At 40.1% G+C, this 19,248-nt stretch overlaps 1 protein-coding gene across 3 annotated transcripts in view; it reads left to right on the top strand.

Moving 5' to 3' along the window:
* The window catches only part of LOC144086003 (guanine nucleotide-binding protein G(olf) subunit alpha), a 34,603-nt gene that overhangs the window by 11,548 nt on the left and 3,807 nt on the right, over positions 1-19,248 (top strand). For all 3 annotated transcript variants that reach the window (XM_077615736.1, XM_077615735.1, XM_077615737.1), the window contains exons 5-7: positions 4,503-4,600; positions 18,509-18,563; positions 18,639-18,712. In XM_077615736.1, coding sequence (XP_077471862.1) covers positions 4,503-4,600; positions 18,509-18,563; positions 18,639-18,712 — 227 coding nt within the window. The remainder of the gene's footprint in view (positions 1-4,502; positions 4,601-18,508; positions 18,564-18,638; positions 18,713-19,248) is intronic.

The raw sequence follows: 19,248 nt of genomic DNA, 5'->3' as shown, positions 1-19,248 counted from the left end.
CCCTTCCAGTGTCAGGATCGGGCCATGCCCGGCGTTCGCGGCCCGCACTCAGACTTTAACCCGAGGTTGGGCAAGAAGCCGTGCCGCACGGCAAATGTAATCAGTCCATCTCATTCAGAGCGTCTGAAAAGAAGGCAAATACGGGGCCGTCCCCTTTGTGTGCTTGAATGCGCCGATCGTGCCGTTCAAAGAAATGGCGAGAAAAAGACCGGCGGGTTCATTCTGTTCGCAGAAGCTAACGTATTAGCATGTCGTTGTCTTGAACTTGCGTAGAAATGTGAAATTACTTCATAAAAATCCAAATTATGAATGTGAAATTACTTCGTAAAAATCCAAATTATATTAAGTAATTTTTTTTTAATAAATATAACCTTCCCAGCATACAATTAAAACTATTAAACATTTGCAATCAAGTAATACTAAGAGACATATTCAATATTCTTTTTTTTCTTCTGAAAATGCAGAGCACAAAACAGCAATTAGAAAAACTAGACATCAAGTTTAACACATGACCCCCAAAAATATAACAAAAATCTGATTCAAATTAAAGTTATACATTTCAACTGAAAATATAGCTAATGTAATACCTTAACCTTTGGCCAAGTGGTGGCTACAAGTTGATATTGCTTTTTAAAGTGTTTATTTAGTGTTGTGCATTGAGAGACAGCATTTTTAGAGATCTACTAATACAAGCAGTTTTTTTAAAAAAAAAGATCAATTTTCCCTTGTTTTTCTGATGCCTGTATTTTAATACTCTTTTGCAATTTGGTTTGATCTGGTGACCCTATCAGATTCTCCAAAAAAAAGACATCTGTCGCCGATACCGACAGTACTTTAGCTATTTTAGACGAAATTATGATTGGAAAAAAAACTAATTTGACCAAGAATTTTGAATGCACTAAAGGCTAACTGATTAAATGTGCTTATTTATAGCCCTGAATCTGAAATAAATCCAATCCTGTTTATTTCCTGTCCAGCTGCTTTTTTTTTACTAGTTGGGCTCACATTTTTAAGGTAAAAAGAGCAACAATGTGGTGAATTGGAATTATCGCTGCCACAATTTGATCACGATTAAATTCCATCAATCGTGCCGCTCTCTTCTTCAGATCTTAAATGCTGTTGCAATATACAGTTATCATTTTTTTTAGGAATTTGTTAGCCTTAAGAAATGAGAATTGCGTTTTTTCCACATTGAAAAAAAATTAGCTTTAAACACCAAGCGATGCGGCTATTGAGGCTCTCACGCTAATAAAGCTATTCTCCGACAGAACTTTGTAGCAAAGCGGGTCATAGCTCATCGCCACTTCCCGTATGAAGGTATCTTGATGCTTTCGGCACAAAGGTGCGAGGAGGAGCGAGACCCGACCCGAGCCAAACGCTTTGATCGTGTTTTGTTTGGAGCATTTCCTCATACTGTAGTAGACGCCATGCCCCAATGAATCTCTCCAGGTGAGTGATCCACTTAGACAAAAATACATTCCTCAAATAGATGCCTGGCATTTCCTGTTGCGCTTTTATTCCATTCAATAAACGGCCGTTGGTAGCTACCTACCGTTCACGGCAACGAGGAAACGTGAGCTGTTCTCTGGCCAACCATAACAAAGAATGTCAATGTTTTCTCAGATGAATTAAAGTGGGTCATAACATGATGTGAAGATGACACTGACATGCGGGCACTCTGTTTATGTTGCCATGTGACTTTGTTGTTCGCTATTTCTAGTCCTTGCTTTAAGATCCACTTTAACGTGAATTACTGCTCTTCAGTCAATACCTGTCACAGCTCTGTTTTAGCTGCCTATATGAGGCCCCAAAAATTGTCAGCCCTTTTACAGGGCACGCATTTAATTCATTGGCTGTCATCGCCGACATTAGGCCTGGGCTTTTTTTTTTTAATCACTGCCGATACCAGGGGAATCATTCCACGACACCTAAAAGGGGTGGAGCTTTAATTTCCATTCGGTATGTCTTGTTTTTTGGGTTGTTGTTCAACATAACTCAAGAATGAATAAAGGGATGGTTGTCAAGCGTGCAGGATATGTTTGTAACGTGAAGCAAAAGGTGGTTCGATTGTTTTTTTGTGATGAGGTCAAAGGTCATAGAGGTCACAAAAGTTTCAAGAGAGCTCCATAACTGGGTAGGTGATGTGTGTGAAGAGAAATTGATGCCATTTTGGGGTACAAGGGAATAATTCCACGACGCCTATAAGGGGTGGAGCTTTAATTTCCGTTCTGTATGTCTTGTTTTTGGGATTGTTGTTCAACGTAACTCAAGAATGAATAAAGGGAGGGTTGTCAAGCGTGCACGATATGTTTGTAACGTGAAACAAAAGGTGGTTTGATTGTATTTTGTGATGAGGTCAAAGGTCATAGAGGTCACAAATCAAGTTTCGAGAGCGATCCATAACTGGGTGGGTGATGTGTGTGGTGTGTGTGAAGAGAAACTGATGCCATTTTGGGGTACAAGGGAATAATTCCACGGCACCTAAAAGGGGCGGAGCTTTAATTTCCCTTCGGTATGTCTTGTTTTTGGGGTTGTTGTTCAACATAATTCAAGAATGAATAAAGGGAGGGTTGTCATGCGTGCAGGATATGTTTGTAACATGAAGCAAAAGGTGGTTCGATTGTTTTTGTGATGAGGTCAAAGGTCATAGAGGTCACAAAATAAGTTTTGAGAGAGCTCCATAACTGGGTAGGTGATGTGGTGTGTGAAGAGAAACTGATGCCATTTTGGGGTGCAAGGGAAAAGTTAGTGTGCCCATTATCACTAATATAGCAATGCTTTGAATTTGTCTCCTTAGGTGCTCTGAGTGCGCCTCTAGTTTGTTTATTAATTTTTAATTGTGTACTTTATACGGTGTATTTAGAATAGTGCTTCATAATAAAAACACATTTATAATGGAGACCTGCCTTCCACATTTTGAGTCATGCAGGCCATAAACGTTAATATTCTCTTTTATAAATGACCAAAAAGTGTCACTTAAAGTTTAACTAATCACCCGAGATTAGTTTACTGAACTTGTACGAACAATACGGAAAAGTAATATATCACAAAAAGTAACCATGGCTTTCACGTACATTTCCGGAGTGGAACAATAGCCACTTCATATTTCATAAAACAGCGTATTCGCATTTACTTAAATCATCGCTTCCTTGGTGGAGGTCTGCTCACTGATGAATCGATTTAGGAGGGGGAAAAAAAAAACAGTTATCGGTTGTCATCCCTGCTGAACTTAATCACCGGATCTGCTGAGAGGATGTCTCCCAGAGCATGTGATCATTTATCAGCCTCCAGTTGGGAGCTACTTTGAGTCTCTTTGCGCAGAGACGGCGAGAAACGCGCGTGGGGCGCTCATGTGCTGGGGAGGGGGCGGAGTCAGGCCCAGAGCCCTTCGCAGGAGGGCGAATGGCGATACACCGCCACGGCCGGTCCAATCGTCTCCGGCGAAGACAAACGTACAACACAGAGTCCTGGGAAATGTCTCAAAGTCATTGATAAGAAGAAGCGCCTCTCATAATGCACCCCATTGTCCCGCGACAGGAAGCGGGCCAAAAAGAAGAAAACCCTATTTACTGCATTGTCCCAAACAGGAAGGCTTTGGCTTTGAGCGTTTGGCTTTTTTAGAAAGGCCACGTTTTTTATACCGCGCTCCCATTAAATTTGAGTACCGGCAGAAAACCCAAGATTTGAATCCCACTTTTGCGCTTTGGTCTCGCTAAATTGATGCACCAGAGGCTTGGTGGTTTTCAGAAATAACTCGCCAAAGTGCCTTTTCACTCAGAGATTGAGACTTCCTGCTCCAATACACGCCATTCGGATACATTCAAGTATGAGTGACCGGACGTACGAGTTTTTCCAAGATATGATCTCTTGTTTGGAATGTTTTTTTTTTTTTTTTGCTTTGACTTTTTCCTCATAGTTTTGATACAAAATGTGTATTTAGTCATTTGGTTAAAAAAAGCTGGCATGGTAAACTACGAAAGATGAGCACTTTTTTATGAAAACAAGTGTTTTTAACGGTTGATTGTTGTAAAACTACTTTGATGAACTTAGCTTGGCCTTAAATCTAATTCCGCAATGGATGAGTTATTAAATACAAATTGAACTTATTTTAATGGCAACAAAAATGCAAAATACTCGTTATTTTTTCAGCTTTTTCTCTAGTAATGTGTTATGTGTTTACAGTAATCCCTCAAATTTCGTGATTAATGTAGACCAGACATGACTGCAATAATCAAAAAATCGCAAAGTAGGGTCACCCCTATTATAACTACCTTTTTTTCCCTTCAGTACTGAGTCCTAGTAGCAAGCAGAAGACGAGTTTCAGCTTGAATTTTCAAATTTTTATGAAAAAAGATATATTTTTAGAAATAATTAATAGCAGGAAAAGAAATCGCTAAAAAGTGAATTCGCGATAAGTCAAGTCGCGATAATCGAGGGATGACTGTAGTCCATCTCGTTACTGTCATGCTTGGCTCACCGCTGCTTCCTCTTGTGCCCCCCAGGAGTTTTTTGACCACGCAAAGAAGCTGTGGGACGACGAAGGAGTCAAGGCGTGCTTTGAGAGGTCCAACGAGTACCAGCTGATCGACTGCGCACAATAGTGAGTTTCACATTTTCTTTCTTGGCTTATGCAACTTGTATTTTCATCATTTTTTTTCTCCTCTCGTCACGCCCTGTAAACACATTGCCGTCTCTTGTCATTGTCCAATTGGCTGCAACTGAAAAAAAATACCCTACAAGTGCGTGACGCTGTCTTGTCGTGTGTGTTTGTGTGTGTGTGTGTGTGTGTGTGTGTGTGTGTGTGTGTGTGTGTGTGTGTGTGTGTGTGTGTGTGTGTGTGTGTGTGTGTGTGTGTGACATTTGCAAAGTCTGAGCTGGCCTACATTGTGCGAAAGATGCGTATGTTCTGTAAATCCGCCAGATATTTCTTAAGGTTCACCTGCATAAAACCAATACATGTCGTTTATCTTGGTTTTTATTCTCAACATGTTGATGAATTTCTAGTGGCAAAATTGTGCTATTCTGGGCACAATCTTTGTTAGGATAAACTAGCGTTACCGTTGCTGTGTATTGTCCAGTTGGGCAGTTTTTGTCTGCAATTGTAACGTCTATATTCAACCATAGGTGCTAATGTTTTAAAAAAAAAAAAAAAGATTGGTCATACTTTCTATCAATGTGTGAACACACATTTGCAGTGCAAACTCCTGTTTTGTTGCATGTCAGATTTAAGAAGTGTACAGATTAGCGAAGCTGGGTTTAGTGCTGCGTTGTATACAGGAAAGTTTGAGAAAAGTTGCTGGAGAACCAGATACATGATTAGTCGGGCCCAACAAAGATTTTAGACAGAGCTGTAAGCTAGTTTCTTTACCGCTCAAGTCTTAAACAGCACAGCGACAACCCGAATGCGTAACGCTTGGTCAATTTCTACCTTGAACAGCCTATGCTGACATCCGTTGACCATCTACGATGAATTGCTCAATTGCACTGGGACAAAAGAATATGTGGGTCACCGCGTATATATTTTTTTTATGGTCAGGCACCTGCACAGAATGTTTTTTTGTACAATTGCTGTGTGTGTCTATTTGGAAATACTGATACTGTGTGCAATGTGTGGCTAGGCTGGCGCTGAACATTTGGGATGGCATTTGCGGTGCCAGAATTTGCCTGTAAAAAGATAGCTCGCTTCTTCTTGTACTGTGGATTGACTTATAGGTGAGCACGGGGACATTTGCGGGCCTCTTGCCAAAGGTTAGCTGCCTTTATCTGCCAGGGCTCGGTCAAAGGCGCACTTAATCAGTGACTAGACTTCAACTGGATTTACCAAGCAGGTCCCACCAAGTGTGCCATTCCTATTTACCTCCTAGTTATTCTTATTATTTTTTTTAATATACAAGTGATCCTCATTGTCCAAAATGAGTGTCAACATCAATTGGAAAATTAGCATATCATTGTGAAAAAGCAAAAATATTTAGGGTATTTAATGCTCTATATGACTTTAAAATTATTTTTATTTATTGATAACGAATTCATAATTTTTCTGTTAATGTGGCTATTTTCATTCATTTAAAATGTTACCTTCAATCTAATCTTTTTTTTGTTTATCATGTTGGATTTATTTGGCAGCCAATGACTTCAAATTTAGCACAATTCTATATAATTTAATGTCTAAACAAGGTCTTCCTCGTGTAAGCTTTTCTTTTTGCCTCACTTATACAATGTAGTTTTATTCTGGCTTTTATTCAGAACAAGACCACTTATTGAAGCATTGTAGTTAGGGAAAGTTACATTTATTTATACACACATTCATATTTGTTTGAAACAAAAGAACATTGACCCGAAATACACAAATAATGTCATGTTAGTTTCGCTTCAGCTACACGCTTGCGTGGCTTTGTAGCGGGTGACAGACATTAATCACGTCACATTGCATATTTATGTCGCGCGTTATGATTTTGACCACTAATATATGTTATAAAAAAATCGTAGGCATTTCTGATGTGTTTTTTTGTCTTTGTGCTTTAAAGGACCCATGTCCAAATTATACCAAAACTCTAAATGGTGTCACGTGAAGAACATGGTGTAAATCCAGCCCCCCCGAGTCTCGGGAGGCTTTTCTTCTCCTGATTCCTTCTCAAAAGCATCGCACTCTGCGAGCATAAATTCGAATGCGGGACAAGTCCTGTGTCTGAGAGCAGAAAGGAGCCCTGGGGGCGGTCAGGTGACACTCACATGGCCTCGCCAAGCTCCGCCTTTCAGCACACACTTCCTCTTTCTCTGCTCCCAGCTTGTGTGTGTGTGTGTGTGTGTTTGTGTGTTTGGGAGGCCTCAACCAATGCGGGAAAATAGAACAACCGTTAGAAGTGATGTTAACCCAACATCAGATGTTTGCTAGGCGTCTTTTCGTTTGTAGGAAAAACTCATTGTAATTCGAACACTGGGGTGTTACATTAATGAACATTAATTCGCCCCTCCCAGACAAAATTGATTGGACGTCTTGTGCCGTCAATGGCAATGAAAGATAAGCATCCACGGCCTGTTTAAGCAAATTAGACCTACATCATCGTCGATGGTAATTTCCTTTTTTTCCACTTCCGTTTTGTCATGTTGACACCCTTGTTCTAAGGAAAGGTTAAAGTATGGCTCAAAGTTCTTCCACTTTACGCGGGAACCTGAAACACAAGTTAGCAGACTTCCTGTCTATGCTACGAATACTAGCATAACCCTGAATTGCTGACGCGGTTGTTCGCACTTTAACCTACTCCATTTTTTTCCCAAACATATCAACACGTAATTTACAATAACATATTTTATTTTTTTCCCAAACATAGCAACACATAATTTACAATAAGCTATTTTATATATACAGTAATCCCTCGAATATCGCGGCTTCAACTTTCGTGGTTTCACGACATGGCAGATTTTTTTTTCTGGGGGAATTTTTTAATGTAGTTTTTTGTAAATTCGTAAAAATGTGAAAAGCCATGCTGAAACTCACGAGCGGAAGCCACTCCCCTGGCCCCCGCTTGCTACTAGGAATCAGCACTGAAGTTTATAAAAAAAATAGGGGTGACCCTACTTTGCGGTTTTTCGTTTATCGCAACCATGTCTGGTCTACATTAACCGCGATAATTGAGGGATTACTGTATAAAATTAATGCTGGCCCTTGCAACATTCTTAAAATATATTTGGGGAAACTTGTTTGTTACACTTTGTTTGTAGTATGATCAAATGTCTTTTTAGTCTTTTTAAAAACAAAAAAAATGTTTTCATAGAAAAACCGAAAAATTCATCTTGGAAAGTGAACTAAAGCTTTCCAAAAACAAATGTCTAGAATAAAAAAACTGCGAGCAACAAGACGACCACAAACAACCCTGTAGCTAAATGATTGTACAAATGGTACTTTTCTTAAAGCCCCATTGTTGTCTTTAATCTTTCTCTTTCATCTCGGTTAAAAACGAATACGGAAAATTTCCAGGGACATGTATTCTCAGAAAGCTTGGTGGCGGGACCGCCCCCCCCCCCCGGACAGGAAATAAGCCCCAGTCAAAGAGTGTGTTCCCATCGACACTTTTGGAATCCATCGATCCGCACATTTGTGTTTTAACGGCACAAATATGCGTCTGCCAGTTGATTGATTCCCAGCTATTTTCAGCTGCGGCAGGATCGATTCCATCGCCAATTGCTTCGGACGCATCGAAAGACAAAGTATTCCCACTCAAATATCAAACCATACATTCATATCTGAATTTATTCACACCAATACTGTAACAGTAAACTAGACTTGTGTGCTTTATTTTACTTCCAAAGTCGCCGTTGATTTTTGCAGAGGATAAAGAATATATGACTGAATTTAAGACTAGACAATATACAAAAATCCCCAGATTCCCCATTCTCGATTCTTTTCACAATGTATTACTTGGTTTAATATTGTTTTCTATAATTAGCCAATGTCATGACCATTGTATATTAGCATTGAGCTAGCAAGTGAGCAGAAAATGAATGTATTTTTGGTTGTAGTATACAATATGGAGAATGTGTTAGGTATTTTTGCAGAGGATGAAGAATATATGACTGAATTTAGGACTAGAAAATTTAGCCCCCCCAAAAATCCCCAGAACCCCCATTCTCGATTCTTTTCACAATGTATTACTTGGTTTAATGTAGTTTTCTATAATTAGCTAATGTCATGACCATTGTATATTAGCATTGAGCTAGCAATTGAGCAGAAAATGAATGTATTTTTAGTTGTAGTATACAATATGGAGAATGTGTTAGGTATTTTTGTAGCATTAAGAGATGGGGGGTGTGCATGGGTCACTTGGTGCTGGTCACGGGACCCTGCCACCAGCCCCCGGGTGGGTGGGGAGGCACTGCCACTGACATCTGGGGCAGTAAAATGCTAAGAATGGCGGCCATTGTCAGCCAGGCCCCAAGCCCTGAAGGGCCCGGCGAAACAGAGCTGTCCAAACAGTCACTCTTTGCCCAATAAAGGAGCCTCTTCTCTTCATGGAAAAGCCTCGGAGAGAGATGTATTTATGTATGTCGGGCCTCCCACCCTCCATTTAAACGTTGACTTGCTTATTTCAAAGCTTTTCATGGACACAATTTTAGAATTATTATTATTATTTGCCTTTTAAGTGGAGGGTGACTATCAAGAGACCCTTTTTTTAATGGCCAAATCATTGACTTTTAAAAAGACGTTCCTGGGAAACATTCAGTGTTACCCAGTGTGACGATGACAAAATTGTCCCCCCAAAAAAGAATATGATATGCTTGAGTTGTTTTTAGTTTTGTTCAGTAATTTGTTCTTGTGACCCTGAATTTTTCACAATTTTACAACTTGGATTTCGTGTTGGTAAATAGAAAGTGCACAAATATTAGCGCTGGAACACGTTAGTCGTTAGATTTGCCGGCAAATGGGAAAATGTACAAAAACAGAACATAAAATAATAATTACAAATAAGACTATTTTCAGGTTCAAATACCACCAACTTAGTCATGCCACCTTCACTTAAACTCTCAATTGAAAACAAAAATAAAGCAACCCCCAGGCGAAACTGCGCATCTATTTTGGTCTCCCCAAATACACTTGAAAATATTAATTTCAGCAAAATGTTTTGATTAGTCGCACTCGAAGCGCCTGCATCGGACATGTGCCTGTGCGAAAGACCCGCCCCTTTTTGTGCTCTCGCTGGATGACGCCCTCCTTCAGATAGCCGATGAATAGATAGAAAGTCTTAGATGTGACCACAAAGATCCTAAAAAGCCAATTCTTCTTGAAAGATCTCCAATAATACTGATTATTTCCAAATGTCCTTTGCTGGAATCAGATGACACTCTTGTCAGCTGACGCCGGTTGTATCAAAGAGGCATTATGTGGACGTGTGTGTGCGTATGTTTGTGTTTGTGTGTGTGTGCATGTGTGTGTGTGTGTGTGTTAAGACCGAGCGAGTTGCTGAAAGCTTAGCGGAACTCCCATCTTCACCACTGTCCGCAAGGTCGTTGCGACTCCCCGCGGGACCCCCGTTGGTTCCCGCTATTCATTTGCCTTTTCCGACCCTGGTGGTTTCGCAAGGCGGAACAGTCCGGTACGATCCTCCAAACTTCCGGTGGGCGCAATGAGTAGATACGCGCTTTTTCCAACTTTTAGCCATCTAAATACCAAGAATTTCTCTGACTAGAGTTGGGCCATATGACAAAAATTGTTATTACAATAAAAAGAACAAAAATTGTTAGTCTATCCATAATTATCACATCTTTTTTTGTTTCAAATTTGAAACTTCTGTGAATTTCTTTCCTCCTTATTCAAATATGAAAGTAACTGTTACCGTACTTTATAAGAGTATGAAATTTGATGCTTTTAAAAAGTATTTTTGTTGTTCTTTTGTGCAATAAAGATAAGATAACTCCCTCCTTACACTATGAAAAGTAAATAAAACCTGCAGAAATTTTGACATGCGCCTTCAAACCAAATGTTGCTGTGCAATATGAAATAAATAAGATTATCAACTTGGTCTTTAACTAGCATTCATCTCGCAACAGCGCCCCCACCGTCTTGGGTGATCGCGTGGTGTAATTACAGTTAAAATTTTTGGATTTTTTTATCGAAAATATGTAATATTATCATTCACAAAAATATTTCATGATAATTATCGTTATTGTTTTATCGCCCAGCTCTAGCTCTGACCCAAACGGCCCAACTCCAACAATTTGAGCTTATTACGATAATTTATGGATTGAATTTTTAATGGTCAAACATGGGCAAAAACATGAGATTGATCAACATTGTTGGATTTAATCGACGATATGCGGATCCAAGCTGACGAGTTTGACAGATTTTGTAGCGGCCCCCCAAAACGAGTCCAACCTTGACTGTTTTTCAGACTTTCTTCAGATTCCAGATTCTGTTGTATGATGTCTCCCACCACACGTTAGGCTCGCATCTCCTTTTAAGTGTGGAAAGCCGCCCCGGGTAGCGAGACCACGTGTTTTTATTTTGCCCTTTCATGAAGGAGGCGGGGGCATATGTTGGGAAATATTGACTTCATATCAAGGGTTGTCACGGTAACGTCCACAGCCTAACTTGCTTTGTCACTTTAAGGTGACTTATTCATCCTGTGTTCGTTTTGGCTAACTCATCAAAAAAGTGAACATAGACATTCGCACACTATAATGTTGTTCAAAAATTCAAATTGTTTGCCTCCTAGAATCGTTTTTGAGGTATTTTTAACCTTGCTGTCATAAAATCTATAAATGTTAATTAACAGATTAAAGTTATATGTAATCCGTTTGGCTGGGGGAAACTGTTTTTTGTTTGTTTGTTTGTAAAGGCAAAAATTTAAATCAGTAAATAACAGACAGACAGACAAAGAAGACAAATAAATCCTATATATATATATATATATATATACACTGAAAATAAATGCATAATATTAGCAAAATACAGTTTTAGAAAAATGCATGGGCGTCGAGTCGAAAAATAAACATTAAAAGATAATTGTGAAAGTACTTGACCAAAAAGTGCAAAATTGTTACCAAAACAAATGCAGCAAATTGAGAAAAAATGCATAAGCGATCAAAATGACTACTTTGAAGTATACACCAAAATAGGAATAAATTAGAATGTTATCCCAGCGACAAATGTGACCAAAAAAAAAAAATACAAATAAAACCAATCAACAAAAAAAATGCAGATTGAGACTACAAAAATATTACATTCCAATTCCAAATCCAAACATCTCCTTTCGACTAATCCATGAATAAAAAAATACACAAATCCAATAAAAAATAATAATCAAAACTTTTATTTCCCTGTCATTTCCATGATCTTCTTCATCCCTTGCAAGTTTTTGTCCACCTCATCTTGTACCCGAGGAACGGTGCTAGGGTTTATATAAAGCCAAAAGAGAGAGGCGCTAAAAATAGAATTTTATTTTTGGGTTAAAATGTGCTTCCATTTTAAAGGACGGAGAGGAGGGAGGGAGGGAGGGAGGCAGGCAAGCGAGCGCTTCATGGTGGATATGTATGTGTCGGACTCCACACACACACACGCACACAAACACACACACTCACACACACAATGCACAACGCCGTCGACCGGGAGTGGAACGGCGCAGACCGCCGGAGGACAGCGGCGGTGGCGCTGCTCGCAGAGATTGTGGAATGGGTGTCCATAGAGTCCCCACCCCACTCTGCTCTCTCTCCCATATTCTGTCGTGCCCCCCCACCCAGCCCCCAATCTCCACTCCCTTTCACCATAGCCGCCCCCCTCCCCTTTAGAGCTTATGTAAACTAGCAGTGGAGCCAGGGCAAGCGGAGGCTATTTTTAGCAGCAGCAGCAAGCAGCAGCAAGCAGCAGTACTGCAGAACAGAAACTGGCAGCGGGTCACGTGCGCGCAGCCGAATCAAAGGGAGTATCCCGGCAATGCGCTGTAAACAAAGGGAAGGTCAGTAGCAGAAGGTGAGACACAAAACGCCTCTGTGCCAGTTTGATGTGTGCCGATCCACCACAAAGCGCAACCCACCCATCCAGGGCCCGCCCACCCTCCAGACCCGCTCTACTCTTATTTCCGTTCCGAGTCAATGCATCTCCAGTAGAGCGCTACTTTTCTTCTTCTCCCACCCAAATGAAAAGGCCCCCCACTTCCACTCGACAAGTGGCCGACTTCCTGGTTAGCATGGTTTCGCCAGACTTTTTTTTTTTTTTTTTTTTTGCACGGTGGTGTTTTTTGGGGTCATGCGTTGGGTTGAAACCAGTTTTTGACAGTTTAATGGCTTGGCTTAATCACTCATCACTCAAGGGTTGAGGTATCAAGATGAACTTTTTAAAAACCCAAACCACTAAATAAATGATTGACAGCCATGAGCCTTTAATGGGCCCTCGGAACGACAAGACTGCAAAATATCAAATATCATTTGTCATCATATTTATATGATACATTTGTTTTCTTCGGGGGGAAAAGTATGACTCAAATTGCTCAAAATTTATATATACATTTGACCGTAGTGGGTTCATAGACTAACTACCTCATTGGCTGCCATTGACTATGATTCACTCAATTGTGTTGCATTTAGTCCTAAAATATTTCATTTTTCTTATACTAAGATTGTTTTCATGCGTTTTGAGGGACCTAAAAATAGTTCTTTCTCTATGTGAGGCTTCATAATAAACAGCAAAGAGAAGATAAACGTCTATAACCGGAGTAGCTTGTGCGCTAGCATTTAGCTGTTAGCAACGCTCAGCCGGCCGGCCACACCCTGCCGATCCTCTTTCCCGCTCCCGCCTCCCTTTGTCAACTCAACTTTGACCTCTTGTGGAATGTGGTCCAAGGAGGTCAGAGTCGGCTATTTATGGAAAGCTTTTATATCTTTTCGGTCTCTGGGGTTTCTTTGCATCGACGGCTCCAACTCAGTGGCTGGGACTTTCAGTCTTTGCTAGCCTATGGGAACGCTTATTATACATTAACATTTGCCATGTTGGATTGTCCCCCCTTTTTTGCCTTAAACACAAACAGAATATTAGGTATGAATAGTGAATAATACTCATAATTGTGAAACCAGGCCACTATGGGTGCTTGATAAGCAATACAGTTGATTGTAGAGGGATTATCATATTTTCTGACTATAAAACACATTTTTTGGGGGGCTGTGACTTTTGATTTTGGCCCCAACTTCCAGATTTTTTCATAAATAATAATGAAGACGCGTTTGGCAGTGATTTGTGGAGTGCCTGTGAGAGTTGGGTCAACTTGTTTTGTGGGTTGTGTTGTTTTGGCTATATTTATATGTTGTTCTTAATTTTACGTAATATAAGTATATATTATGTATTTGGTTTTGCATGTTTGTGGGTTTTTTGGTCTCTGATAAAATCAAATCCCCCCCATTGTACATTTTTAAGGGGTCAGTACAATTTATACTTTGAAAAATACCGTAATCTATTCCAGATCCATGATTTCTTCAGACTACAATTATGGGAAATTCAACCAACGGGTCGGAATGACTTGCGCGTGCGTCCCAGATTGGGGTCACATGATGATTGTATGATTGCTCTGGTGTGTCAGAAATCCACTGCAAGCTGCCACCCTTCCAGTTAAATTGTGGCGGTGTCGCTTGCATAATTCCATTAGCATTATCCCCTTAATCACTCTCACATCAAATCACCTCCTAGTCTCGTCTACCTGATCTGCTGGGATTAATGGGAAGCTACTTCAAATCATTGGCACGCCCTCGTAATGAAAGAGATGATCAATATTTGGACAATTGGAAGCATTAAAGCCTTAATCCCCTAATTTGTATCATGTTTTTTTTAATCATATGGACCCATGTTAACGGTGCCATGACAGTCAACATCTTTATCAATTATAAGTTAAAAACATTGACAGAATTTAAGAAGCGTAAAGTTTTATTCAAATTTTCTACGTAAGTCACAACAATATTTTCTTCTAAATGGCTGCCAATGAATAAACATTTCTTCATTTGCTGCCAGATCTCCTAGCTCAAATAGATTGGATGCTAACTCATTTAGCATTTCTTTCCCCCTTGGTTTTCTTGGAAACAAAATTCTAAAATATTTTTTTCTTTTTATAAGTGTATTTTTCTGGACCTACGCAGTCAGGGTATATTTAAGTCGGTTTATCTATTCCGCTAAGAAAAATTGCATTTTTTTTTTAGGGGTGTGCCACAAGTGCAAAACAACATGGCAACCCCGCTTAGCACGTTTCCACTTTGTTGCAAGCCAACTCAAAGTCACGTGAACAATTAGCTCACGTTTACTGATAGCGTTCAATTATGTGTTGAGTACATTTTGATGTGAACCCCCCGCAATGTTACGTGCGTGTTCATATTTCATTGCCATTGACTGTGATTTGATAGCGCCATCCCTCGCCATCACTGGCCGCTAATGAGTTCAAGTCACTGGCCCAGCAGCGGGTCACTTTGACCGTAGAATTTTGTTGACGGAGTAAACAAACGCAACGAGGCTTTTAAATGGTCGCCGGATTTCATAGAACGGTCCCGTCGGGTTCCCAAGCGGCACCGGCAGGATGCCTCCGGAGCGGCCTGTGGAGATAGGGGGCGACGAGTGGTACGGACCGACCGGGGTTGCCATAGGAACCCAGCTGCTAAAAGCAGGCAGGGTCAGCGTGTTGCTATTGCCGCCGACTTGTCGTAGTGGGAGTAACTGTGCCTCTCGCAGGACGCTGGGTGCAATAGCAGACGTTGTTGAGAAGCCTCGGGTGGAAATGGGAATGAAATTGGCGGTTGGGGGAACGGTTGTTGTTTTTTTGCTACGTTAACTATGATATTGGACGCGAAAAATCACATTTGAGTGGTCTTAAAAGTTTTTTTTAAGTCAGTTTTCATGGGGCAATGTGTTTTGTAGACTGGTTTTGAACTTATTAGACTAATTTCTGACATTCGTCGAATTTAAGTTATCCTAAAAATAGTCTGCACAGCTGTTCAATTCATTTTTCATGTTGTGGTATTATGCAGTGCTTTATGAGCCTGGCGGGCCACCAGGTTTTTCAAGAAATTGATTATAAAATGTTAATATGTTATAATATGTATATATGTTAATAATCAGAGCAACTTGTGGTCCTCCAGAAATGTATGGATTCATTAGAATAAAAAAAGGACTCATCATTATTAACTGTAATGCAAATCAATTTATATTCCAGAGTCTAAATATTCTGGTGGCCATTTTAAAACCACTACTTAATTGTCTGGGCGGCTCTATTTTTGCCCGCTTTTTTTTTTCGGGCACGGCCTCGGCGTCATTGATTTTTGAGTTTTTATTCTCCACAAGAGCGTTTTCCTCTATTTTAAGCAGGATATTGACCAGCGCAAAGCTCACTAGCATGTGATGCCTTCGGGCTTGGCAACGAGGAAGGCCGGAACGTGGCGGCCTTGACATTGAACAGCCGCTTTTTGTTTACACCCGATTTGGTTTGACTTTTTGGAGTGCCTCCGTTCCGCCGCTGCTATTTTTAGACCGCGTCCACCGAGTTGCTGATGGATCGGTTTCGTTTGGCGATCCATCTCGTCCGTACGGAAATGTTTCTGTTCGTCGGAGATCTTTCCGTGGGCCGGCCCGCCGGACAATATGGTTGCCGTCTCGATTGCTTACACCAGTTTATCACGGTGCGTAGCGTATCGCTTCTATGTAGGTTGGCCAGATGTTTATTATTGTGCTCGTTGTAATGTTTGGACCTCGTGGTGTATTAAATGAGGTCATCGATGAATGGACCTGTTGACTCCCCTGAGAGTACCGTATTTTCACGACTATAAGGCGCGCCCTCAATGAATGACACATTTTAATTTTTTTCCCCATATATAAAGCACACTGGATTATAAGGCGCCCTGTCTATTTTCAGAGAAAATTTAAGACTTTTAAGTGTGTCTTATAGTCGTGAAGATACGATAATATTGCTCATACTGATTGTTTTAATCCTATTTTCACTACGACTATGATCGTAAAATAAGCGAATAGCATTAAAAAATATGGACAGCAGCCTAGTGCGCTATCTGCGTTAGCATCTGTATTAGCATGGCAGTGTGATATCATTTGGACCGCTTTGCTGAAATGATATGCTACCACAATTTAATTGCATTTGATCGATTGTATTTATTTTTTATTAAACAAAACTGCATAGAAATGATTTTTGATCAATGTATTCGATTAGATGAAACTTTATTCCGGCACGAGACCTCAAAATTGGACATATAGCACCGTCAAAGGCATTAGTTGCGATCATTGACTGCTAGCATTTCCCAGTCAAAATGGATTGGACATCTAGCACCGTCTATAGTAGCAAAATGAGTTTTAAAAAAACTTCCTCGCAATCATCTCCGGTGGCCAGCATTTTCCCCACATTACAAATTGTTGTAGTCACGCCGATATGAAAAAAAAACTTCATCTCGTGTTAGTTAAAAAGACATTGTTCATGACAAGGCGGTCTCTCTTTCTCTCTCGCCGTCCGTCCATGTGACGGCGCTCCCGGCGAGTTGTTCGCCCGCCCGACAACGGGGGAGAGGCTAAAGTGAAAGAGTCCATTTTGCTTCCGGCCCATGCCGCTCAAAATATGGAAACTATTGATCGGACCTCCACGCGCGCTGCTAATTAAAGACGCCGCTCTATTTGCAAAAAGTCAAGCCAATTACCAAATGAACACATGGAGTGTTACAGTCCTAATTGTTTTTAGTGGCGCTCACTTACAGTATTTGGTCAAGTACAAAGTGCTCCGTTTCACCCTGATCCTTTTTTTTGGTTTTTGCTTCAATGTGAGACCCCGACTGCATGGGGCCCGAGGCGTCCCCCATGTCAAATATCTCTGTCTCCATTTTGCTGTCTCACGCTCAAGAAAAGGCGGAAAAAAATGCACATAGTCAACTGTCTTGCTACAATTACAACAAAAAAATATTTTGGAATATGACAAGCTTAAGGGCTGTTCGCATTTTAAAACTAAAGTGAAATCAGAACTCTAAACTTGCGGTAACACAACACACAATCCCTTCTGTGTAATATCTTCGGGGTGAATATATACAGTATATTGTTTTTTTTTAAGGGAAATAACCAAAATAAAACAGGAAACTGACAAGTTGCTTTCTTTCATGTTTTTTTTAAGTGGCTGCTAACTTAAAAGCTGTTTTTAAAAAGTCTATTAACCTTTCATAGGGGACTCATTGAAGGCTGGCAGTGAAATTAGCTGTAATGACAATGGCGCGAAACGTCCAATCATTTGATCGCCTCCAGCCCTTACAGTCAAAATGGATTGGGCATCTCGTGTTGTCGATGGCAGTGAATGCTAAGGAATCCAGCTCATACTGGTTTCTGTCTGGGAAAGACCAGTACCAAAACACTAATCTAACTAGTTTAAATGATCAAAAATAGTCACTTCCCCTCTAAAGAGTTTTTTTTGTTACTTGTCATAGTCTTTTGCCCTTCAAAGGGTTTTAAAACAAACACAATTTGATGTTTTTGAAAAAGAGAAGCTAACATTTCAAGTGTCCTGCGTTAGCATTGCTCTTGATGTGTCGCTTGTTTGTTATTTTCCTAACATTCAAATGAAAGCAAATGCTCATCGGGGTGATTGCATTTTTTGGGGGAGTCATGCTTGTATGTTGGACACCAAGCCAGGCCTGGGTTTGGCCTCTTGTGTCCTAAGCTAGGCTCTTGACGTTAGCGTCCTATGCTATCATCTGAACACAGTCTTGCCTTATGTAATCACTCCATCTGGAGAGGGGAGGGGGGGACCAAAAATAGCACAAAGTGAGCAGCGCTGCCCCCGTGTGGACAATAGGCACTCCTGCACCCCCTCCCCGCCTGTCAAACATGCCAATTTGATTCCCAAATGCATTATGGGAAACAATGGCTTCAGAGGCCTCGCCTTGTTGAACCGATCAAAAGGTCTTATCTTGATAAAGCAACTATAGCTCACTGATTTTTATTTATTTAAAAAAGCTATCTGCTTGTATCATTGAAAAATGTTTTCCTTTTATTTTGTCTACGCAGTTTCCTGGACAGAATTGACTCAGTAAGACAGAGCGACTACACGCCGACAGACCAAGTAGGTTTCGCCGCACGCGCTAACTCGCCGTTTCACCTTGTTTTTTTTGCCGTGACGCCATCTTTTATTTTTCAGGACCTGCTACGCTGCCGAGTGTTAACTTCAGGGATTTTCGAGACGAGGTTCCAAGTAGATAAAGTTAACTTTCAGTAAGTCCGGCCACACAAAACAAGTCAACCGCTCGTGATAACTACTCATTATAGTATTAAATACCCACCTATTTATTGATGTCCTGTTACCTACTTATGTGTGACCTACCTATTTATGTAACTACCTACTTATTTATGTGACCACTTATTTATGTTGACTACTTATTTATTATCTTGACTACTACTTATATATTATCTTGACTACTACTTATATATTATCTTGACTACTACTTATATATTATCTTGACTACTAATGTATTATCTTGACTACTACTTATTTATATTGTTGACTACTACTTATTTATATTGTTGACTACTACTTACTTATATTGTTGACTACTACTTATTTATATTGTTGACTACTACTTATTTATATTGTTGACTACTACTTATTTATATTGTTGACTACTACTTATTTATATTGTTGACTACTACGTATTTATATTGTTGACTACTACGTATTTATATTGTTGACTACTACGTATTTATATTGTTGACTACTACGTATTTATATTGTTGACTACTACTTATTTATA

This window comes from Stigmatopora argus, chromosome 12 (genome assembly GCF_051989625.1).
Source record: "Stigmatopora argus isolate UIUO_Sarg chromosome 12, RoL_Sarg_1.0, whole genome shotgun sequence".
NCBI classification, from domain to species: Eukaryota; Metazoa; Chordata; class Actinopteri; order Syngnathiformes; family Syngnathidae; genus Stigmatopora; species Stigmatopora argus.
This window is presented reverse-complemented; position numbering and strand designations above follow the sequence as displayed.